The sequence below is a fragment of the Vanellus vanellus genome (assembly GCF_965231255.1).
Source record: "Vanellus vanellus genome assembly, chromosome: 16".
NCBI lineage: Eukaryota > Metazoa > Chordata > Aves > Charadriiformes > Charadriidae > Vanellus > Vanellus vanellus.
The window spans coordinates 14904851-14929825 of record NC_138921.1 but is presented as its reverse complement, the minus strand read 5'-3'; the positions used below and the strand labels follow the sequence as shown (position 1 = coordinate 14929825).

At 43.7% G+C, this 24975-nt stretch overlaps 1 protein-coding gene across 2 annotated transcripts; it reads right to left on the bottom strand.

Moving 5' to 3' along the window:
• Window positions 1-1820: 1820 nt before the first annotated feature.
• Window positions 1821-24918, bottom strand: MAPKAPK5 (MAPK activated protein kinase 5; the record flags this gene model as incomplete). 2 transcript variants are annotated; one of them, XM_082491632.1, is made up of 14 exons in its annotated part: window positions 1821-2272; window positions 3031-3135; window positions 3492-3613; window positions 4226-4356; window positions 4694-4814; window positions 7140-7327; window positions 11124-11204; window positions 12437-12532; window positions 13141-13230; window positions 15889-15997; window positions 17484-17581; window positions 18795-18870; window positions 20155-20228; window positions 24883-24918. In XM_082491632.1, 14 exons carry the CDS (start codon window positions 24916-24918, stop codon window positions 2178-2180), a joined length of 1422 nt encoding a protein of 473 aa, XP_082347758.1. In that variant the 3' UTR covers window positions 1821-2177. The 2 variants fall into 2 exon arrangements, with proteins under 2 accessions (XP_082347758.1, XP_082347759.1); XM_082491633.1 differs by having other exon boundaries at window positions 1823-2272; window positions 3498-3613.
• Window positions 24919-24975: the final 57 nt, after the last annotated feature.

Below are 24975 nucleotides of genomic sequence, written 5' to 3'. Positions count from 1 at the left end.
CTGCCCCAGTATCATCCTCCTCCTCCTCCTCCTCCTCCTCCTCCTCCTCCTCCTCCTCCTCGGGCAGAGTCGCAAAGTGCTTTCGTGGGGAGGTTTTTTTGCACTCCCATTCAAGCAAAGGCGACTTCCTTGTTTATTTCTCTATTCGCCACGCTTAAAGGTTCCAAAACAATGAGATTTCCCAGAAAAAAAAAAAAAAAAAAAAAAAGATTTCAAATTAAAAAGGAAACGATCTATTACATTTAGAGATTGTGTGGATGTTGACCTAGAATTTAGGGCAAGGACAGAAATGCATATAGTAGGGCCCGCAAACTTGCTGATACTACCAAGAAATTACAAATACTCTGGTCTCTTGCTAAATCTCCGCAGTTGCCATCGATACATGTCAGTGCACAAATATTCCACGTAGTGCCAGAGGTCCAGTTCTGGTTTGCACAAAACCTCCCTGCTTCCATCGGAGAAAGTGACGGTTAAGTAGGGACTGTGGTTCTTACTCCGCAATAAACCCGGCATTGGAAAACTGCCGACGGGATTAAAAGAAAGCCGACGAGGTGCTGACGAAGAATGGGAAATGAAGTGTCTCCTTCACGTAGAAAAAATAAGTCGCTGTTCACAAAATTTTATAGAAAGAGTCAGACGCTGGTTTGCCATCCAAGCGAAAGGTTGCAAGGAAGTCTGGTATAGAAAAAGACCAAAAAAAAAAAAAAAAAAAAAAAAAGAACAAGGCTGGACTGCCACGGGAGTAAATTGGGAGATTCATGGCTCAGGTTTGTAAATGTAAACCCAAAATTAATGAGCTATGAAATATAACAATAATGTTTGAGAGTCATTACTAATAGCCCTGAATTGGCACTTCAGTCTGCAGACCAAACTCATTCAACGTCTGCACAGGTTTAGTACCAAAATATCTCTATAAAAAGCCTTCAACCAGTCTCAAAAGAAAGAAGAGCGTCAGAAGGTAGAAAACTAGAAATATGTACAGATTCTTTTTCATTCGTTTGTTTAATTAAAATTAAAAAAAGCAGCTTTCGGAGCCAATGTTCCAGACTAGTGTAAGAATCTGCCCTGGGCAGCCTCCTGGCCCGGGCAGCATAAGGACGCGTGTCAAGGAGCAGCCCTGCATCTCTCGCTCCCGCGGGAGGAGCTCAAAGGCGTCAAAGAGCTGAGGAGCTTGGACTCCCGAGGGCGACAGGAGAGAAGGATCACCGGTGGATTCACACAGCAGCACTATGACCCTTGCCAGGATGATCTCTTCCAAACAAGAGGACAAGTTTGAAACCAAGTGTTGGATCTTCTAGAAAGGAAAGAATGGAGTACCCGGGTGGAACACACACGACCGCTGAGCCGGGGCCGAAGCGAGTGAACCCCACGCTTATTGCCGTCCGTTGAAGATCCCACCATGAAAATAAAAATGATTCCTACGTAAGTAACTAGAACATTCTTCTATTCTGCTGTTGAACAATGTGATAAAGAGAGGAGTCTTATGCTGAATGGCCAATTCAGCCTTAGAAAAGGTCTGAAGAAGATGGGAAGAAGAAAGAGGGCAAAGCCTTAAAGAAGGTCCGAGGAAGATGGGGAAGAAGAAAAAAAAAAAAGAAAAAAAAAAGAGGACTACTGATCAGAACTGAGAAGTACAGCAAGCGCATGGACTCAGGCGCCCTTGGCGAGGCCAGGTGTGGCCCTTGGGTCATCTAGTGAAACAGAAGGTTATTTAGTTGCCTCTACATAAAGACTCAGAATTTAGGCGCAGAGGGTAGCTATGAAGTTTGTGCTTGACAGCACTCGCTTCAAGTATTTACTGAGCTGGGTGTTGAGAAACTGCGGCTGTCTCGTTCGCATACATAGTCATTGCAGCTGGCTGTATGTATAGCAGATGGAAGGCAGCTTCTGCAACTGGTTATTGAGAAAAAGAATGGTCTTTAACAATATAATTTGCCCCGTCCGGGGGACTCATGATTGACAGTACATAAGTGATCATATATACCTCAAGGAACTGAGTTTTAAAAAAATATTACAGTACCAATGATTTTTTTTTTTGTATCTACAACTATACAGCATTTTCAAGCAGTATGGAAATTTAATGTAATAATTATGATTTATTAATTTACATAAAAATACTTTTTACAGTTAAAGAATAAATCTTAAATGGTAAAAAAAATAAGATTAAGAAGCTCCAGCTATTGAGAGTCATGGGAGTTTGTCTGCTCTTCGATAACTTGTTTTACTATTTCTGCCAGTTTTAGTCGATCCACTTTATCTGTGAATCCTCTGCCTGAAAAGAGAAGAGTAAGTAGTCAGCTGGGCACGAGGAGGAAAGCGATCATGGCTGGATTCATACACCGACCAAACACAAAACAAAGCTTCACGCAGAAACACAGGACGACACTTCCAAGGGAATCAAAATGAGTTACGTTCCATTGAAGAAAAACAATTGAGCATTTAAAAACCTAAATCCCAACCTACCAAAGAAAAAACAGAACGAGGGAAGAGGCACAACCAAGCCGGCGTGAACCTGGCTGATGCCCCTGGTCCCCTTATCTCCATCAGCATCTGCCCCTACGTGCTGCCACCTCTGCCACCCTGTTTTGTCAGGGAGCCATCTGAACAGCCTCAAGGCTGCTGCCCTACTTTCACCCCGTTTCCCATACAAACGGAGCAGAAGAGATGTGCTGACACAGAGGAGGGCAGCAGCTCCAGCAGAAAGAAGGTAATAAACAGCTGGGAGGAAACCAGCTCAAGACAGCTAAAGCGGTTTCTAAAGTGCTGATCGACCTCTGCTGTGATGTTCCTCAGTGACTTGGTGCCTTTGAAAACTCGACCCCGAACCTCAAACAGAAATTTTGAAGCAGAACTTTCAACCTCATTTCTAGAACATCCATGCCGGCAGATGGGCTAAAACAGCGTCAAAACTTAAATAAGTTTGCCACCAATTAAAGAAATTTGGTTTTATTTCCATACAGGAAGGTCACCGCTACCCCTCTTTCACCCGGCATTAGCACCATTCTCTGTGGAAGCGAAAGAGTTCCTCACCGTTCCAGCTGAAGCTCTGAAGAGTGTCTCGCAGCAACTTACACTCTCGATTATACTTCCACGCCTCCTGCATCACTTCATTCAGCTTCTCATCTTCATTCTCTCCTATTTAGGAGAACAAAGATAAAGAGGAGGTTTGTCATTCTGCCTCGCAGCAACATTCAGAGCTTCAGTAAACGGTACGTGCAGTTATTCCTCCTCGCCTCACGCAAACCAGGAAATCTGTTTGGAAGCAGACACTCCTCGAAAATTATTTTAACAGCTCTGCGTGTCACTGTTGACGCTAATATTAGGCATGCACCAAAATTACAGTCCACAGACAACGCTTTCCTCTTGAGACCAACAAGGCCAACCGGAGTTTTGTCTGTCCTTCCTCACTACTGACACGGACTGATCTCGAGGCACAGTAAAAAGTCAGTGTCTTGCATGTTTAGGAATGTAACTTTTTTAAAAGTGGCAACCTTTACCAGCCTGTGGTAGAATGCACTGAGCAATCACATCTCTCAGCTTTTCCAGAGCCACGTTGGAATCGTTACTTCCGTTCTCAGGGTCGTGGATATAAACACCATCTTTTGGCTTAGTGCTGCAAAAGAACAAGGAGGAAACAATTACAATTTGAATGCAACTGAAGTCCCGCAGCAGAACTGCATCAGTATAACGCTCTCTTTCACTCTCGGGAAAGCTGGGACTGGGAGCTAGATTTAGCATGAATTAGAACAATGTCCTGCATTAAACATGAAGAAAAATAAATATTCCTTAAAATTAATTCAAGTAAGGGTAATCCTAAAATGCATTATCCTATTTTTCAGATAGGTAACTCCAACAAAGAGAGAGAGATTACTTGACTTTTTTTCAGTAAATAATTGTCAGGATCAGAAAAAAATATTGGAATTCTTTCTCCCAGTTTGCCCTACCTACTCAACACGTGACCCATCTTCTCATAACCCGTTCCGCTACGTGTATAATATAACAACACTATCCAATATCCTTCCTGCCCTCACTGGCACATCTCGGAAGGTGCAAAGTACTATGCAAGTATTACGCGACTCCAACTCAGCACGAAGCGAGCGTCAACCGTGTCAGAAAAGCAGGAGCGTGGTTACAATCAAATGAACTTGTAACATGCTTAAAGTCATTCTCCGTGCATCACGGCTGCCTACGCTTCCATCTTTCAGAAACGGCTTTAGAGAGTTACCCCAGTAATTTCCTTTTGCGCAGGATCGGGTTGTTGACGGAGTGAAGGGGTTTGAGACTGACTTTGAGGTCTTGGATTCTCATGTTCGCAAGCTGTTCTGCATGAGCCTGTTGTATCCCCGCAACCATTGCCTGGAATGAAGAGAGTTACACTTGATATGTTTTAATTAGCTTCTTTGTGAATTAAAGAACAATATATGGACAATGTTAGCCATGGACAAAAAAAAAAAAAAAAATAATGCACCAAAATCCTATTTCTTTCAGAGGTGCGTAGCAAAAATCAGGTTTGCATTATGCACAATGTGATTAGAAATACAGTCACTGACTGCGGATCGAAACATCCCGACCTCACAGGGGCCGAACAGGACAAAGGATCATGTCTACCATGTGAAAGAAAACACTCAAACCATCCCAGAGCTATCCAGCTCTCCTATGCCACGTTCTCGATAAAATAAAATGTTGTTTAGACCTTGTCCATCATCAGCTGGGCAGAGGGCAGGATGTTATCAAGTGCCTCGGTGGAGTTGAGCCAGGGATGGTCCAGCACACCTTCAATGGTCAGCCGTTCCTCAGGTTTGACCTTCAGCAGCCTGGGAGAGGGATCAATCAGTCCATAAAGAGGTCTTTGTTGATTTCCAATGTGCTGCTCCGTCTGGGATCAGAGCGCTTAGCAATCTCTAAGCATTAGAGGGGCCAAAAAAGAAACTCCTCCTAACTAAGCTGACCCAAAGGCAGTCTGACTTTCTACCAGCTTCACTGTCCCTTGCTGCAGTGATGTTCTAACGCTATCACAGCTCATTGAGTTCAAGTCAGTCACTCAGTGTAAAAGAAAGGCGCTGAAGGCCATTTTAGCAATACCTGTATTCTGCTAAACTCTACATTCACCTCCTCCCAGATGGGAAATTATCTTCCAGATGGACTGGAAACGATCCAGACCGACACTCTCTGGAAACGCACATCTAAAGCTCATCCCCATAATAGTCTATACTCGCATGAGGACTCCAAGCATGGTGAAGTAAGACAAAGTTTCCAAGTTGGAAACCTGTTTGCTGAATTAACTGCTTTCACCATGCAACTCCTTAGCTTCTCTCCCCCTGCAAAAGCCTCAAATAATGGACGCTTTGGCAAGCTACAGAGCCTCAAAATAAGAAGGAGCTTTATTCTGAGATACCTGAAAACTCCACGGAATCAGATTTTACTAGAATGAAACCTGGAAACAGATTTTGCAGATAAACTCATGTTCTTAGGATAACCACAACCGTTTTAATAAAAAAAAAGTAAAATTTCACACAGAGTGCTGACAAGTTATCCCAAGAGTCTAAATTAGAAACAGAATGACTTGATGAGTTTGGCACGCTTTCTTAGGCAATACTCTAAATCAGCTTCCTGGCTGCAAAGCAGAATTGTTTAACGTACCAAGAAAGTGGAAATAACTTTTACAAAATGTCAGCAGGACCACAGGCTAGCTCATAAATTTCACTTGCAAGGCCGTGCTGCCAAACAGGTCAGTTCGGTTTTGATACTAAACCCAAGATACGTGCATTCCTTTTCCCTAGGTTTTCAAAGTCCTAACCTATTATCAAGCACTCCAGCTCATAAAGCTTGAGGTCAGAAAGCAGCTCGACATGCTTGAAAGGAAGCAGCTGCCTGAATGCAAAATATGACCTCCAGAAGCAAGACTCCGTACGAATAGCAGTCTACATAAATAAAATGTAAACTCATCCAGAATTCTATAAAGTCTCAGTGTATTCCTGCACCATAACCACAGATTCAGGCTCACTGGCTGGAAAAGACAAGCAGGAAAGGGAGTCCTGATAACATTAACGAGAGATTTTAGTGAAGTGAACTGAATCCAAGTAACAACATTCCGTGAGCTGAGTTTCACGGCCATTTTAAAAGACAATGAAACCTTTTGACTGCGAAGCTTCGGACTGAGAATAATGAGTTGACTTTGGTATAAGCGGAAGTTTCACTGCAACATAATCAGCCGTTTATTTGGTGAAAGGTTGTGGGCTCTCCTGCACTGCTATAAACAGGTCCCGGCACCCTTTCCAAACAATGTTAAGTCCTTGGAGATTTTACAGTATGTCAGAAGAGACAATGACAATCTAAAATGACTTAATCGACTGATTTTCGTCTACTTGTGCTGCTTTTCTCCTTCCAGTTCCTCTGGTGACACAACCAACGGCAGTAAGTCCCTCTCACATTTTAGAAAAATAAGTGAGGTCAAGCCCTAATCAGTGCCACATTCTTGCTTTCAAAGAGGACCATGGGATCACAGTCTTTGAAACATTTGCAACTGAGAGACGTGTACTGCATGAAAGTTTCCATTAACATTTCGAATAAAATACCAACGCAAAACCTTATCTCATAGCCTGACACCTCGTGACAGATCCTCACCTCCCTTTCCGTGCCTCTCTTGACCCCTTTTAGACTCTGTATTATGTGCACGGGGTTTTAAGGGACAGATCTATCACATCCCATTATGCCATCTAAATGCCCCCCCCCCCCCCCAGTTTTAAAACAGGAGTTTAAACGTTGTCATAGGAGATACGTGCCTAGAGAGCACTTGGGGATGTGGCAGGCACTATAGTTGTCTATAGTGTTCTTCAGCAAGGTAGTGTACCCGTTCCCCTTAAAGACTAAATGTACAATGCACTCTAGCAACTTCAGGGACAGGAGACATCAAATATTGAACACAAGAGTCGGGGAGGAAAAAAGAGAGAGGGAAAGAAAAATATTTACCAGATGCCATTTGTGCTGAACACGATAGAAAATTTTGCCGCTGTATGTGCTGCAGACAATTCCCCCCGTCTTTGGAAAAATAAGCCCTTTGTGACAATGCACTTCCAAGCGACTTTTCGATTTCTTAATATAAGCAAGGAGCAATACAACATTTTCCTCAACTGACTCACTTTCGCACAATGTCTTTCGCCATTTCTGAGATCTGGCTCCACTCTTCCTCTGGAAATTCAAAACTTCCTGTCATGATCTTTTTCCGCATGTCCTTTGGAATTGTCCGACTATGGTGTTTGGAGTAAAACGGAGGGTATCCACACAGCATCACGTAAATAATGACACCCAGGGACCACAAGTCACAGCTCTGAAAGCAAGGAAATAATCACTTTGGGGCGCAATTTGTAGCAAGCAGTGGTGTAGCTATGTTAAAAGTTCTATGCGATTCCCTACGAAAACAGAAATGCAGCTCAGCCTCCTCCTAAAGGTCCATCTGAGGACCTTCGTGGATAAATATGGCAAATATGTAAGCACAAGATAACTCCATGCTGCCAAGATAAACTACTTCCAGTACCCAAAAGTAGCTTGTTTACAGAAAGCGCTCCTGTAACTCCGTGCTATGCGACAGTAAATTGGATGGAGACAGCCAGTGCGTCAGAGGCGTGAGCAAGCTGCACATTTATCACATCTCTCAGGATCCTCCAACCCTTGTCTCTCAATATCAGAACATAAAACAGAATACAGTCATTTTTGAGAATGTGAGACTAAAAAAAGAAACACCGTCAAACAAACGCGCTAGCAGAGGTACTTAATCAGAGAGGTCTGTAATGAAAAGCACATGTCCCGAAAGCCCCGGAGATGAAGAAGCTTCAGAAGGCCAGGAGCAGTATTTCAGGGCTGCTCGAGCTGAGCCGCCTCCTGCCCTCCCACCCCCACCGGCAGCTCCCCGCCCTGCCCTCGCACTACTGTTACGGCTTGTGTGATACGGGAAAAGTTCCTTTAGGAGATGGACCCAGCCAAAAACCAGCTCGGTAAAGGAGCTGAAAGCCAGGTCTATTCCCCGTCTGGATCTCAGTGCATTCACGCAACACAGACGCTACTCGGAAGAAGGGAAGAGGACCGTAGCAGCCTAGACTTCAATTCAAGCTTCTGTTGGACCGTATCCTTAAGGACACAGCTCTGTTATCACCCGGTTACAGTGCGGTGCAGGTCTGGGCTGGCAGGACCCACTCTGACCCTGGCAATCCATTCCCAATATTTCTTTTGTGCCAACACTAGCATTTGTAAAGCTCATTATTTATTTTTACTGGCTTGGTTTCCAGCCCTATCAGTCCTCCAGGTGACTCCCGACGGTTTATGCCAGCAGGAGGATGGACAGGAACACACAGCCAAGGGTAAGCAGAAGCCTGAAGTCCAGCCAGATTCAGGTGAGTGTGCAAAGACACACAAGGGCAGCTTTGGGGAACTGGGGAGGTTCTGCGATCACTTTCCACAGACAGAAGTCCGCACAGCTGCCAACTGAAGCAACCTCAGCACCACTCTGTCTGCCCCAGGCTGTGTGTTCCACCACCTAGTCTGAGACAGCAGCGGCGTTCCTGAAGCCGCACGGACAAACTCAGCAAAGAGAGAATCCCTGACCCCAATTACTGGGTTTGGACTGGATAAACACTGACCCAGGAAGGGGGTCCTCAAAGGTGAGACTGTTTCCTTCTGGAGGGCATACGCTTAGATCAGCTCGTACTGACCGTTAAATCATACCCTTGGCTTTTGGCTTCTACAAAAGACGTGGGTGCTGGTAACAAAAGAAACGCCGAGGATTTACCCCGTGTATGTATGCGCCTCAGCAAGTTGTTTAAGTCCATCTCAGATGGTTTTAGAAGTCTAAATTTCTATTTAGGTACCTAAATTCTCGTAATTTTTCCAATGACCAGAGATAATTTCTATTGAAATCAATGGGACTTTAGGCATGTAAGTAGGAAACAGGTGTCTAAAATCTTTGTGGATATGGTTCCCAGATTTTGTTTCCCAGGAGTCAACCCCGTGCATCCATGACATACACACCTATAGTTGATCCAATACACACATAACTTAATAAAAATGCTCAGGGAATTGAAGATGTGTTTTTTGCTCCAATTTAAATCCGTGGGATAGAGCTGCTGATCATGAAGGTGGATCACAGGCATTTCCGGTCAGGCTCTGAACTGCCGTGGAAGGACAGCGTACCTGGGAGTTTGTCACAGGCTATTTCGGGGAACCAGGCGTATGCCAGATGCTGCTTTTGCAGTGAGTCACACTTGGCTTCTTTCAGCAGCCTCTCCAGTTAGTACCACCATGACTGAAAGTGGTTCGGTGACCCATCAATTCTTTAAATGCAACATGGAAACAGGATCACTCTCACACTGAAAATCCCAGATCAAGGCAGCTGAACCTTGTCGGTACGTGAGTTAACTCCAGTTGGTATCTGTTTTCAAGATTCTTCCATTCTGTACAAGCATATGGCCCATATTTTGCTTCAGTTGCCAGGGCCAGGGCTCTTTGGTTCATTAAAAGAACAAAAGAGTGGTCAAACTGTTCCCAACATGAACAACCACTGAGCACAAGCGACCATTTCTAGGTGTCTCTGGAACTGCATCTACCCTTTGACTACAAAAGAGAGGGAAATCCCTCGGCGAGGGCTGTTACTGGAGAGTAAATCTGCTTCAATCCACAGAAGTGGAGTTCTTGAGCGCTGTGAGACTTACAAAATTTAGGAAAAATTACTTTCCCTGTGACTGGGGTTCACATGACAGAAGGCAGAAGAAACTCTGTACTGCAAAGGCTATTGGCACCTGACTGACAACTCTTTTTATAAGAAGTTTCCAGCTTCAATCATCAAGCTGTTTCTTCAGGATGGAGAATTGTAACTCTGAAGAAGGCAGATTCGCGATTAGGAAACCCATGCGGACTAATTCAGTGAAAGTTATCTCTGCCTGTCTTTGCTTCAGCTCTCTCTATAAGGCTTCTAAAACGTGACACTATATATGAAACTACCCCCTCCGGCATGTGGTGGGTTAAACAACCATCCGTGAAGCCGGAATCAGCGTAGATACTTTGCACTGCAATCAGAAACCAGCTAAGTTTAATCAAAATTGACACTCAAAGAAAAACACTCAGTGGTTCAAACACTGCTAAGCCGGCAGGAGACGGTGATAATGATACGCAGGAAAATGTTTTGGAATGACCAAAAAGGATGACAACCTTTCAGGACACTTTCTGTCATAACTTTGCCAAGACTCTAGCAGCAGTTGTTATTGCCAATAGGTACTGCCACCGCCAACACAATACACTACTGGTCATTTTGCAGAAGATCCCCGATACAGACAAGGTACCACCGCAGCTGCCTGAACAAGACAGCCTAAACGGTGCTTTGCATATCCAGAAACTCCGGCTGACAGCAGAAAAGAGGATCCCTTTGAACGAGCCTCTTCTGGAGATGAAAGAACTTCCCACATGGTCACACTCCAGCAGAATCATTCCACTCTCTCCAAAATTTAGTGCTTCTGTTAACAGTGTTCATTATATTTTCCCTTTAATTAGAGGACCGTCAATTAGGCTCGGACCAAGGGCACGTTTTATTATTCGCTCCAACAGAAAGAATGCAGAGCCAGCAGCACCTTTTTGACATGTCACTTCTACACCGAGAAAGACAGTGACCTGCCCGGATCCTTATCTTCGAGTCTGCCAGTTCAACCCAATGAAACCTGGTCTGAACCCAATATATTTTAGGGGAGAAATACCACTGTATATCTCATCACTCTGCCACAGCTTTTAGAAAAGCTGAACGAACGACACTTGTGAGAAATACAGCCCCAAAGACTTCCTTACAGCTGAAAATACACATGTACACAAACCAGCAAGCAACGTGACATTTCCCTACTGCTCCCTGCAGATCTTGCTTTTGACCCAGTGTTAGATATTTGGCTAGGTAGATGTATTCCTGTCACAGAGATCAGAACAACTTCATTGCTCCTGGCCATAAGTGCGTAATTTCAGGGCAATAAAGTTTATTGCCTTAGGTCATAAACTGTGTCTATAGACTGCTTCTACAGCAGATAGATACATCGAGGGGTGGAGAAGACACCGCGCTTTAAAGATATCGACTTGCGGACTGTTTCATAGCTTACCTTGTTATAAGTGTAAGGTGTTGGAGAGGTGGGGATAATACCAGATTTTTCTTTCTGATGTCGTCTTTGTGCCTCCAATACCTGTTGACATAACCGGGAGGGGGAAAAAAAAAAAAAAAACAACAAGCAAAATACATCTCATTTACAGGCACCACAAACAGCAATGCTGATGCTTTTCCATTCAGTGGACTTATTCCAGCTGCTGAAGACTTTGCCAAACTCAAACTGTTCTTCCTAAGAGTGGAACTTTCTACATGGGGAAAAATTGCAGCTAAATCTTTTTGCTGCTTTGGATGAAAACTCCCGTTTTGCCTGAATTAAATCAACAAAAGAGGCATGAGCTATTAAGAAACTCTAACACTTCCATGCTTTGGAACTAGAACGTAAAATGTTCCTAGCTCCAGAGCCTCTCCCATGAGAAATTCAAATCGAATTTATCCCTCACTGATCAAATCTGTGTTTCTGGGTTTTTACAAAAATCTCAGTTTAAGTAAGTTTCAGGAAAAGCTTTTTACAGGTTTGGTAGTTCGCTTGTTTTAAAAATCCCTGTCTGTAATGCACATGGCCCTTCACAAACAGGCTCCAGTTAAGGAGGCATTTTCAGGGCGCTCAACTGTGGCTGTACGGTCTGATGTCTGCAACTGCTCTTTCGAGTCATTAAAGGCCGCCGACATGCCCAGTACTGCCATTAAATATCTATCTACAGTTTTCTTTTAATTTTCTTCAGGACTTCAACACAAAGCACAAAAGAGAGTGGGGAAAGCAGCGCTACAAAAACAGCCTGTCTGTAACTATAGACTATGTCTTAATCGTACTGACAAGGGGCCCAAGCCAAGGTGAACGGTCACCCTCCGGCACCGCCCTCCTTCACAGCAATCGCCTTTACAGAACCTTATTGTTCCAGCACAGTCCTTTTTAACATAACCCTGAATGAGCCTGAGCTGGAAGAAGCATTGCGAAGCAGGAACTTTTCCAAACCCACCGCTTTAATACAGTTAAAGGCCAATTATCAAAAGGAGGTCTCCTGGAGTCATCTCACCGGTGGGAGTCAGGCCCGGGAGAGTCAGGAGGCATCAGCAATAAGTCAGTGCTATGAACGCAATCTGGGAAATTTGCCTCATGGTCTCCTGCTGTAATCAGTAGATCACTGTGGCACTCCATCTTGAAAGGTAGCTACGATACAATTACTCGGGATTCCTGCACCCAGAAGCCCTTAATAGGGCAGCAAAGGCTTTTAAAATGACGTGGTTATGGAAATACAGGCAATAAAGATTGTTATTCCCCTTTAGCCTAGAACTGTGACCATTCGTTACCTGAGGTGCTACATAATACGGAGTGAACTGTGGTGTCATCAAGTCACCTTGGTCTACTTTGGCAAATCCAAAGTCACACAATTTAACAGGTGCATCCTAAAAAGAGGAGAAGAGGTTTCATTACAAAATCTCATCGTATCAGGCTTTCTAATACATCCTTCTTGCCTTGTACTCATCTTACCTTTGCCACACATATTCCTCTTTTATATTTATACCCTTACCGTTCCACAAAGCAGCTAAAAGGTCATAAGGTGACCTTTGAAACGATCATTTTTGTTTTCCTGGGTGTTCTGCGTCAAAAGCAGTCCCCCCTCTAAGCTTTGGAAAGCACTAAGCAGTTGTAGGGAGGTCACTGCATATGCAGGGTGGTTATGAGCAGGAGAAGAAAGAAACAGGCAAGTGCTTTGGATACGTCAGTCAAAGAACCTGTACTGCATGTTAAAACATCCTGATGACACATGGGGAGGAAACGGGGCAGGATTCTATGTTGAGCTGGAGAACCTGACCCGTATTTAACGGCAACAACACGGACAGCCTGTACTCCAAGGAGATCAGAGTGTGGAAAAGCACGAACCCAAAAAAGGTCATTAATTTTTGTCACCAAAACATTGCACTAATGTCATTTTACAACTATTCTGAAAATCATCATTGGACCATTTTACAAAATTCAGCAGTAACCAAAGAATACCAAGTCTTCATCTTACCAGAGAGTTATCCTTGAAGAGGAGATTCTCAGGCTTGAGGTCTCTATGTGCAATGTTTAGTGAGTGGCAATGCTGCAAAGCCAAAGCTATCTGAAAAAGGGCACAATAAATCAACTACAATTACAGAACTCCTCCTTTCGCCAGGACAGTCATATTAGCTTTAAAGAGGACACTGCCAACATAGCTTAGACCCCAAACATTTTCCATCCACTTGGGTACAATTCTGAGTTAAGACACGCCAGGCCACACTGCGCAAGAGTGCTGTAAAGCGACGACCGGGAAACAAAACCCACCGAGCTCTTCAGTTTGCTTTTCACTCAAGGCAAACAGAAAATAAAAGCTAAGTTGTGCCGGGCTTCCCAACCATTTCAGTTGGACTAACTCGGGCATTATTAAAGTCTCCAGAGGTGAAACAGATCATGACAGTGTCCTTCCATATGCTGTGCTATTCCTACAAGGTCACTAAACTTGCTTGCACGCGCTCCAGCAATTACATTTTGTTTCGCAGCTGACAATGAGTTCTTGCTTCAAGATTTCAGTGAGTATTTTATTGCATTTGTTACTGACTTAAGAGTCAACATTCAGGCAGTTCTATTCTTTATTTCTTGGCTGTACTGTCTGCAACTTACTGGTTTCATCTGCTATTACACAGAAATGCGTTATTTGATTCTTTCAAAGACAACTTCTTACACTGCTGTGGTTTAGAAACCCGTAACCCAGTCATGAAAGTTCAACAGACTGTACATTCGAAAGTGCAATTCGTTTAAAGAAAACCAAAGCAAAAATACTTAAACAGCATTACTGAAACAGAAGTAAGGCAAAGCCACACGACCCTTATTTGAAAGTGTTCCTGTCGGCTTCTGTAGGATCCTACCCAAACCCTACCCTGGGTGAAGCACTGAGTCCTTACAAGATGCAAATTACTGGGACAAGAGAACTTCAGTGTTAACTTAGCTCAAACAAATACAAACACATTCCCAGATAAAACGAGGTAGCTTTGTGACAAGGTTTTAACCATTACTGGGTACAAGGAACTAAGCCCCTTAGCTCAAGATAGTGATGAAGAACCACCAGATGGAAGAGTAAGACTTTAGCATTGCTTTCAAAGTTCATCTGTATAAACATTAAAGTAAAGAATTGCTTGGGACGTGAATAACCTAAGTGTACACAAAGTCAGAATTCAATTCAAAGTCTTGCATTTGGTATAGTTTCAAAAGACTTTCCTAACACATTAATCCTGGAGACTGCCTTGCACTGTCAAAATCAAATGGCCCAAAGGACAGGAAAACAAACTGCCAAAAAAAATTCTGTACACCTAATTTCTTTGCTGAATGGAGCCAAAAAGGCAATGACACAATCAGCATTTCATTAGAAACAAGTCAAAGCACAAGACAGACAATGAAAATTAAATGATTTGGCCCTCTTTTTTGCCTCAGTACCAAACACTATCTCCCCAGCTTCAGGGGAAGCAGTGATCGGGATACAGGTAAATTCTTAAAATCATCTGCAACAAATGCTGTAATATCTTGTCTCATGTTTTCCTTCCTTTGTTCACTGCAGTGATCACTGGTGTGAGCAGGACACTGACTGATTACTCACTCTCTCCAGTATAGCCTCTCACCTACAGTTCATATATCTTTCGTTTGGAATGCCAATATAACCTCTGCAAGAAGCAAACAAAGGCAACTCCGGCCCTTGGCTTCGTGCCGTGGTGCCAGTTCCCACGCAGAAGAGCTCAGCCATTTTGACAGTGAGATTCTTCTGGGTTGTGGTTCCTTATCAGGAACCTGCTGGTCCCTAGAAAGACTATCACAACATACAGCAATATTCCCTTTCCTGCAACCTCCCCGTTAATCCAAGCTTTTTGACTGGGCACCACAAGTCATCCAACAGCTTAAAAGTGAAAGGGAACAAGTCCACCCCAGAACTGAGAGGAACTGGCACTGGGGATCCCCGCGCTGAATCCCATGGAGGCCCTTCTGCTTTGTCACCCTGCCTGCTCTAGCAGGATATGAGCTAGTCACACGTGACGCACTGCTAAGCGACAGAGACCCTGATGGACACCAAAACCTCTAGTAATAAATACTGTGAAGGCCATAAAACACAACGTTCCAGACTGGCTAGAGAAATGGAGAGGGAAAAATGACATCAGAACAAACAGCACAGAAAACATGCACTATAGCGGTACATTCCTCCGGTTATCTTCCACGATAGGCAGGACTTTCATAAAACCAAATACAGAACCCAGCTTGAAAACCACCGGCCCAGGACACGTGTACATTATTGTCTGCTAGCCCAGCCAAGAGGCGAGAGAAACGCCAAGTCTGTGTCACAGCCAAGAGCGATTCTCAAACTGGAGCTCAGGAGCCACACGTGGTCTGGTGAGAGCCGGTGGACTGTTGGAGGTAACACTTTTAGAACAACAGTGAGGGATACAGCAGGAAGATTGTGCAAGAAGAGAGCTCTCTCTGGTGAAGTGTTCTGTAGAGCAGGTTAGGAAAAACATCGCTAAGGACAGCAGGGACACCAGGGTCCCAACCCGGAAGAACTAGCCCACACCTTCAAATTCTTTGCTTCTATTAAACAACTTCGGCATTGTCAGGTTATAACAAAGCAGGCAATGATCATTGGATCAGAACTGAGGATTATTTTAGCTTCCTTTTTTCCCACCCCCCCCACCCCAAGAAATTGTTAAATACTTTAGCCATTGTCATTCATGGATTTGCTTATACATGGGTGTTAACTTGCCTGCTTTGTTACTTGGCTTGCTTGCTTCTCAGTAAAGTGCCGGTGCTGGCTGATTCTGTGAAATAGCTCTCCCCCTTCCATCATCTCCATTACAATTAGGAGCCGAGCCCTGTTCAAAAGCATTTCATTTTGTTATATTAAAAATAATCAAAAAATAACAGAATTGCTAAGCTAATAATGCATACTTCATATCTACTGACGCGGGCCAGAAGAGAGACATATACTTGCATCTCCTACAGTTGTTCTAGCTATTTCGGTTCCATAATTTTGCCTTTAAGCACGTAAGCCGCGGGACTTTCTGGCTCCCAGCACAATCTGACTCACTGATTGTCAGCCAGGAATCTACAGTTTGCTCTTCGCGTTGGGCTCCCACATCCAGCTGGAACAAACACCACGGACATGTCTACATGGATGCATTCAGACAGATACACGCAAGCTCCACCCACGCTCCCCATCGGCGAGCCAGTTTGGACCCGGAAGCCGTTTAGACACATCCATGTGTAACTCTGCCCTCAAAGAACAATACAGCAGGTAGAGTCTTGCATTAAACAGGCGAAACAGCTTCCAGGCTGGAGCTGGCTTAGAGCACAGCGTACACCGGTCTGCACCCATCCTTGCAGACACGCGGCTCTGCCTAGGCGCTAACGACGTTCGTGGAAAGCTAGAAGCAGAAGGCTGAGGAATTCTCTTTAATGCTTTTGAGTTTGGATACTCTACTGTACCTCACCACTTTAATTTACGGTTTTATTGACATAATTATGAAGGGTGACAAATAGGAAGCGTGGACTGCTAGATCCTCAAGAAACTAACTTCTAGTTCTTCCTGCCACACAGCAAGATCAGATACATCAGAGACTAAGACAGGTCTCAGCTCTTTAATCCTCCCAGCTCTGATTTTTTTTTTCCCCTCAACTAATATCCAATTAGAAGACAAAGTTTTTATCCCAAGCAATATTAATGCATGAAAAATAATAAGTCTGCTTCATGTTTTGCTGTGTTCATTTTAAGCAGGACAACGTATTGAGAGTTTACAGGGCAGAACCTAGTATTTTTTAGAAACAATTCTCTCTTCCTTTTTTTTTTTTTTTTTTAATGAAGACTGGCACTCTGAGTTTCCCAGTGGCTCACAGGCATCACCATCATGTAAAACAATCTCAATTCTATGTTGCAACAAAAGTCGCAGCTCCAATCCTGCTTTAAGAGTGCTTTGAAAGCAGAAGGAGCCTCAAAGGTTACAATCCAATTCAAACTAACAAAGCAATATCAAAGCAGGACAGTAACTAGAAGCTAATATAGTCTCTCTGACAACGCAGATATCACAGACTGAACCAATGAAAAACCTAAGAAATGAAGATGTATTCAAGACCAGTAGTGAAGGACGCAAATTCATTTAAATATGCAAAGGTCTGGGCATTGACAGGGTAAAAAGCAAGTGTTGCTTAGTCTGAAGTATAAATATAATCTCTGGAACACCCTATAAATATTTATTTTGGTCAAACTGTGATAAAAAAAAAAAAAAAAGAGGCAAATTCCACTATACCTTGGCCTAAACATGGAAAGCAAACTGTGGGAATGAATCACCCTATGTAATCTTACCTTGGGCTGGATTCATGTGGGAACTGCACACTGTTAGCATAAACTTCAATAATTTGAACAATATTTGGATGTGTTGCACACATCATGTGCAGACGTACCTTGAAGAGAAGGGAAGAAACGTTACTGTACACAGTGACATGCACCTGACCGGTTCTGCTCCTCCCTCTGCCCCCCAGACTATGGCACACACGAGCCCGTGCGCTGCCAGCTGTGCTCAGCACCAGTCACGTGAAATTTTAATTATTCAAAAAAATAAGAAATGCCTACAAGCGTTTAAATGAGCGACCAGCAGCCATTACCCCACTTGGACCAAATGAGACAAAAAGATCATACATTGCCAACCTACTTGTTCAGACCATGGAATCAAACCCAGCACAGTTCTAGAGAAAGCCCAATCTTTGATTTCTTTGTTTTTTTTTTTAAATAAATGTAAAGGTAGAACTAGCTTTAAAGTAGCAATAGAGATACGATCGAAACTGAACATTCATGAATAAAACTTGAAATTCCATAATTCAGCTCCTTTTATAGCCTCAAGGTCTAGCATTCACAACACGTGAAACCTCATCTCCCATTCAACTTTCTGAACGGAGGGAGCTAAGGAACTTTCCCCAGTTTAAAGCTACCCCGACTGTTAAATCACATCAAGGCTTGAGGCTCTTTGTAAACAGATATTCTTTTTTTTTTTTCCCCCTTGGAAATCCTAAATGAGAAGTTGCTCAGTAACATGAAATGGAAGTTGCCTAAACCTTGAGGACAATTGACACTTCTTTCACTTTCCTGACTGCCCATCATTTGCCGTGGGCAGACAGTTTGGTGCCCCGGCACGCTCCTGCCACCCACGCTAAGTCACAAATGGTATCAGCGAGTTTATTTAATTTCTTGTACACTGATAAACCCGTACCATTTAGAGTGCAACTTGAAGCACTCTTGGCAATTATTAGTGGCATCCAAGAGTGAGATGTATAGAAACAAAATCAGTTCTAACCCATTCATGTTACATTACATGGGACATGGGGAGAACACCAGCTTTAGAATGCAGCTCTATAAATTACACTTGTTCATGTACAGCGAACACCTACAGCAAACTCAGAGTTAAAAGACCCTCTGTTTCACCCACCACCTCATCCTTTAGCAACCCAGCACAGCAAGGCTAGAGGATCAAACCTGACGGATCTTGCACAGCAACACCTACAGAACGCTCTTTTTTTTTTTTTTTTTTTTCTTTTTTAAAAAAAAACCAACATTGCAACAATTCACCAAAAGGGCGAGACTTTGCGGTGTGTCAGAAGGCAGTATAAACAGGAACTATACCTCATTTCTAGCTTTTGGACGATCAAGAAGAATTTTCAGTGCAAAGCGTTCTTGAGAGGATTTTTTCACGCAGACTCTAGTATTACAGCAATAAAATTATTCAGTCAGCAAGGATGTTAAAGAGACACTTCAAGCAATCCATCTGTAGTTATGAGTTTGCTCTCCACATGGGAATTAACAGGAATGCCCGCAATCTGGAATATACAGGGCACCTGTCGCCACTTCCCAGCTTGAAAGCCTCAGTTTTCAGCCTTCCACAACAATCTAATACGCAGAAACGCCTAACAGAAAGTTGCATTTTCAGCAACGCAACAAAAAGTACTTCAGGGCAACGGGTTACTGCAGACGAGCAGAATGCACTCTACACATTCAGCCTGAAGAGATACTTCTGATGAAAAAACCCAAACCACACAGTGGCAGCCCGAATATCTCCAGCGGAAGGTGTAGTCTGCAACAAATAAAGCGTTTCTGAATGGAAATCCTTGTTTTAGCAAGGCCACCAACTGTGCCGCACACGTTTTTTCTCTCTTTCCCCCATTTAACATTAACAATTGAACTGCGTCAGAGGGAAGGACCCACATATTAACAGGCAGCTAAAAGAATAAAAAACAAAGGGATATTTAAATAAAGATCAGAGGCAACACAGCAACAGAAAATGAATGAGGAGAAACAATTGCCTGGACAGGAAGATAAATGGTGGCAAGAGACAATCGCCCTGTCAAGCACCCAGAAACACAGAGGCGCAGACATTTGTTTTCCAGCGCTTGTGCAAATTCCCGCTCCCAAAAGAGAGAGTTCTAGTTGAAAAGGGAACACATATTTTGCTTTTCAGAAAGCGTCCAGTTCCTGCAGGGGTTAGAAATTCACGATGGGCAAGTCTGGTATGAGATGCAGAGCTCGTGGCACTATCGGCTTCGGCCTCACATGATGATGTGAAAAAATAGCTGGTAAAAATAGCTAACGGCCGCACCGTGCTGATGCCCCAAGTGATGATACCGTAGACTGGAGCAGCGACCTTTGCACCACACTGACACTAGTATCAAAAGGACAAAGGTGTCTGGGTAGAGTTTTCTGCTGCCACTGTTTCACAACAGCCTCCTGTTCCTGCTTTGCTTCGGGAATACGGCAGTGAGCCGGGACAAGGCAGAGAGGCGAGGAGAGTTTTTACTTCAAATATATCCCATAAAAGACAATAACTCGTTCGCACATCAGCTACGACCCGCACGGAGTACAGAGACATTTATTTGTTTATAAAGACGGTCTTGCACATATCACATCACAATTAAAACACATACTCACTTCTCCACAGCTAATGAAACGGGCTGAGATTACATACAAATCCGCAGGTGTATTGTCTTACCTAACAGGACCACTGATCCCAGCTCCCAGCTTCTGAGTCCAGTTAATGTTGTACTCCTCTAAAATGGAGGTTTCCTATTAAAGAAGAAGCAGGGGGAGGGGAAAGAGAGTGAAAAAAAGTTAATTACTACATCCCTTCCAAAAAAAAAAAAAAAGACCAGCTCAGCAGACCTGATTTGCAAGATACCTGAGCAGAGAAAAAGCAGTTTTGCTTCACCTAGGAAAATTAAAGGTAAATAAAAATGCTCACATAATAATATATCTCAGTTTAAAATTATTTCTGTGCAGCTGAGACTGCTCACCCTGGCGTTGTGAAACACGATTACTGAGAACAGTAAATGGGATTTTGCACCTTTAATGCAGAAAGCGTATCAAGGGCATTTTTCCCCCCCGACTCTTAAAGCCAGCTTCCTACCTATAAACGACCAATCACAATTGAACACAAAGGCCAAATCTCAGCAATATTATGTATGTTATGGTCATACAGTACAACGGAAAACGATTTTGCTGCTTTCTTGGGGTTTTCAAACCTTTGGAACCATTATACTGTAAATTAAACCCTGCGCGACCAGTTTTAGCTTGTCTGATAATGAACCAGGCTCCTGTTTATAATCCTTTTGTCCAAATCCATATAAACAGGGTTTGGTTGTGTTATGACACAGCTCGGGTGCTATCATGCTTAAACATGTCACGAGGCGGGACGTAAACGTAGCTTCAGCGTGCAGCATCTTGATTAATGCGGTGGCGACGTGCTGTTAGAGATGGCGAGCGGGGCCGAACGGTGGGAACGTTGTGTGCAAACACGAGTCAAAGCAACAAACACCGTAAAATTCTGCCTTTGTTCTTTTATGAACTTTGCTACCTACGTTCAGGATCGTCTTTCAAAAAGCCACGCTTTCTGACACACTGCAAGAAAAGGAGGCGGTAACAAAAACTAGCGCTGGAGAAGCAGGTAAAATACTTCCCAGTACAGCGAAAATAATTGGGAACGGCCACTGCCTGCAAAGCGACTTTACTCTGATCAGATTTTCCCCTTCTGTTAACTTCAATTCGAAACATGCAGCATTTCAGGAATCACTCACGCTACAAACCATGAGAAAATGGAGAGCACTGGCGCTCTCCACCAAGGCATGGCAAAGGGCAGTCCCTAACCTGGGACCGCCGGCCCCTGCTACAATAGTTGTGGATTAACACTATTGCCAGGCTGGAGCCAGACCTCAAACCACACAGATTGAAAACAAAGCAAGGGAGGAAAGCTGATATTTAAGGGATTAGAGTGTGCAAAAGACAGATACAAAAGGAAAAAATTGCCTTTTAACGCAGTCTGGGGTGGGTATTACATAAATCACGCATGACTAGTGTGAAAGGTGTAAAGGAAAAAGTTAAAGTCAACTGGAGGCTTTATGAAGGGTTTCAAAAGAAAGGGGCAGAAAAGCATAGCGGATCACACATGGTGGTTGTTTTCAAGTAGAAGAACAAAGAAACTTTCTTATCAGTTCAACTAACATAAATTTCACTTGCGAGAAGCATATGAGGGAAAAAACTAAGTTTATTTTCCTGTTATTCGGATACAGAGAATTGAAGGCATCATAGGTGAAATGCAAACGCAATTTTAGAAGAGGATTAATGAGCAGAGAAAGGGTTTCTCTGAACTGGGGAGTACCTCCTCAGCACATGTTTTCAGGATCACGCTCAGTGTTTACATTTTGAAGAAAGTCAAACCACTGGAACTGGAGAAGCAAACGCCAAAGTTCTCTGGAGCAGCATCGTGATTAAGTGACAACAATTCTTTGTCATTTTTTTTATAGAGCTTTGAAGTCTGATGCTCCTGTTCCAAAGGAGGGTCTGCCTGCCCCAACACTCACCTAACCCTTTCTTTCAACTGCACAGGTTGGTCTAAAAAGAGATACTGCCTCCACATACAAGACCAGTCTTGGCTAAACAGTTTCTGCTGCCTCGTGCCACTTCTGCGACAGCACAGAGACTACTCGCTTCATTCCAGCTGAATAAGTGGAACTGAGAAGCTGATGAGGAATTGGAAAGCCTGTGATCCACGAATCAAACGAAGTGAGAATAAGATCTGACGGTTCTCAAGTCCTGAAGGACAAGTTCAACAACTACAAATAAGTCCATTTTTAATACAAATTAATTTCCTCTTTCATAGTCTGCATATTTGCCATTGTTTTAAATAAAAAAGCCAACATTTTTGTTTTCTGCATTTTTATTTGGATGCCAATACTCGTTCCAAAGCAGCTTTAAAACTTAGAAGTAAAAGTGAATAATCTAGTCATCAAGAAACACTATTCACCTTTTCCTAATGATATGAAATACAGTACTTGAGAACTTTGATGTCCATCAATGTACAAAATTGCTTACATCTCCTACTTCAGAAACAGGAGCTCCAAATCTAGCACCAAGTCTATGTAGCTTCAAACCAACAAGAGTTTCTAACATTTAAACACCGCGAAATATTTAAAATGTACAGATATAAAAGTGCCCTCTGAAAATATCAAAATCTATTTCAACTCCTTAGCCTAAATGCCTTGCCTCTTCATTTAGGTTAATGTACTGTGGACGGAGGCAGCGGAGGGTTCGGTATCCTGCACTTAGCTCCACATCTGGAGAATAAAATGCCTCACAGTAGCACTGCCGCACAGCACTCAACTTGTAGACTGGCTGACGGGTCAGCTGGAACTAATCTGCTGCGGCTGGGAACAGAGGAGGCAGAAGAGCGCCGGAGAGAGCGCTTTCAGAAAAAAAATCTGCAGCGGTGCAATTTCTTACAGGAAACCTTTTTGCTCCTACCGTTAAAGGAAGTTTAAACTTCTGATCACTCCTTACATTAATTTCCAGAGGGCAAAGGGAAACGTATTCTGAAAATGTATTCAATTACAAAAATCTGAAATGGATTCAATCACAAAAAAGTTTCACACAAACTTTAAGAGCTGAGTTCAATAGCACAATTGCCTTTCAGCAAGCTCAGGGTACCTAAAACAATGGTTCGAGCATCCTTCGACGCACAGTCACCAGTCTGGGGTGCTAACAGCCTGCAACACAGGACTGAGATTTCTCCTAGCTTGATCTACAGCAAGCTGCTTTCAGGCAGGGTTAGGCATGCATTGGGACTGCTTAGAGGAAAGCTCAGGTGCTTCCGTTTTCACTGAATGCCAACGGGAAAAGCTTTGAAATACGGTACTTTAAGAATAACAGGTACTCACTACAGTCAATTAAAAGTATAGAGACTGCTGCTTGGACAAACTCCACAGATTGAACAAGTGAAATGCCAACAACCAGTGTTACTCCACCTCCACTGCTCCAACACGCAGCCTTTCAACTCTGGCTAGTTTGCCTTCAACAGCGATCACTATCTTCAATCACAGACCTTAAACCTGCAGACGCAGGTGAAAACCAAACTTGAACAATAACCAAGTATTTGAGAAGCAGAGAAATCAGCAGACTATCTGAAAGTACTAAATTATGGTTTTATTCAGATAATACCTATCACCTAAAAGATTTGCGCAGAATCTGTTCTGGGTCAGAACCCCTCTGAACTGAGCAGGGCAGAAGGCAGATACGGGACTGTCCCTACACTTACACAACTGCTTCGGCTTTCTTTTATTTTGCTTGTAACCCCCCAGAGCTCTGATGTAGATCTTTACCTTCACACGAAATACCACAGAAATACTTGAAAAGCCTTCTTTTTGAAAGCCTTCTGGACAGCTGCTTCACCTGCAATGTGCCAAGAATGATAATGAAGCAGCAACAGACCGTATACAATTTTGATACTTGATCTCACAGTTTAATTACAATCTGGGTTGTCTGAACACAGTGCTCATACTTCCTTCTACTGTAGGCTTTTTTAGTTCAAAAGGGAAGACGCACACATTTTAAATCAATCCAGATTTCAACAACACAAGACTGTGTTGCTGCTTCTCTTGCATTGATTTTTGCCCCCAATGAGCTTTGTAAAGACAAATCCCACTATGGCTGACAGCAGGGCTAAAAAAAAAGGTGGCAAATGCCAATACACAGGGTGCTTTTACCTACATCTTTAAGATACTCATTCATCTTATTAAAATAAGTGTTTATGAAAGCATCCAGAATCTGTGACGGTGAATGCTTTGCACAAGGCAAAGAGCCTGCAGAGACTCCTTAAAACGTTGTTTCATTGTCACTTTATCTCAAAAGGGTTTCCCCAGCTTCTTCAGGAAACCCGCTCAGCCAGGTCACAGAAGGACTCACCGGGAAGCACTAAGCTCCCACGCTGATTCTGGCTGTCAAAAAAAAAAAAAAAAAAAAAAAAAAAAGGAATCCTGAATCTGTTCAGCTCCTCTACCACCACTCGAAACACAAACATCCCACACGACAGATTTGTTTTCATGACAGCATCTGAACAGGAACTCGGAGATGGACTGAGGCGACAGCATTGCCTCCGCAGCCGGAGATCACTGCGAGGCAGAGACCCCAGCTCCTGGCGGCCCCGATTCCGCTCCCCACGGGCTCAGCATCTCAACACTGATCTCCCGAGGCAGGATCCCGCGGAAGCCCCTGCCCGCTGTCTGGCGCTCCACGCCGGAGCCCGAGGGCAGCCGGGTCCCGGTGGAGGGGCAGCGAGGAGCAGAGCCGCAGCTGTAAAAGAAAGGGGGACCGGGCCCCGACGGCCCCCAAGGCTCTGCCGGGGCTGCCCACCTCCCCTCGCCGGGCAGGGGACCCGCTGCCTCCTGCCTACCTTGATCATCTTGTCCATCTCGGGGTCCTCCGACATCCTCCCGCGGGGCTACGGGCGGCTGAGGCGGAGGGGGGGGGGGGAGGAGCCGCCGGC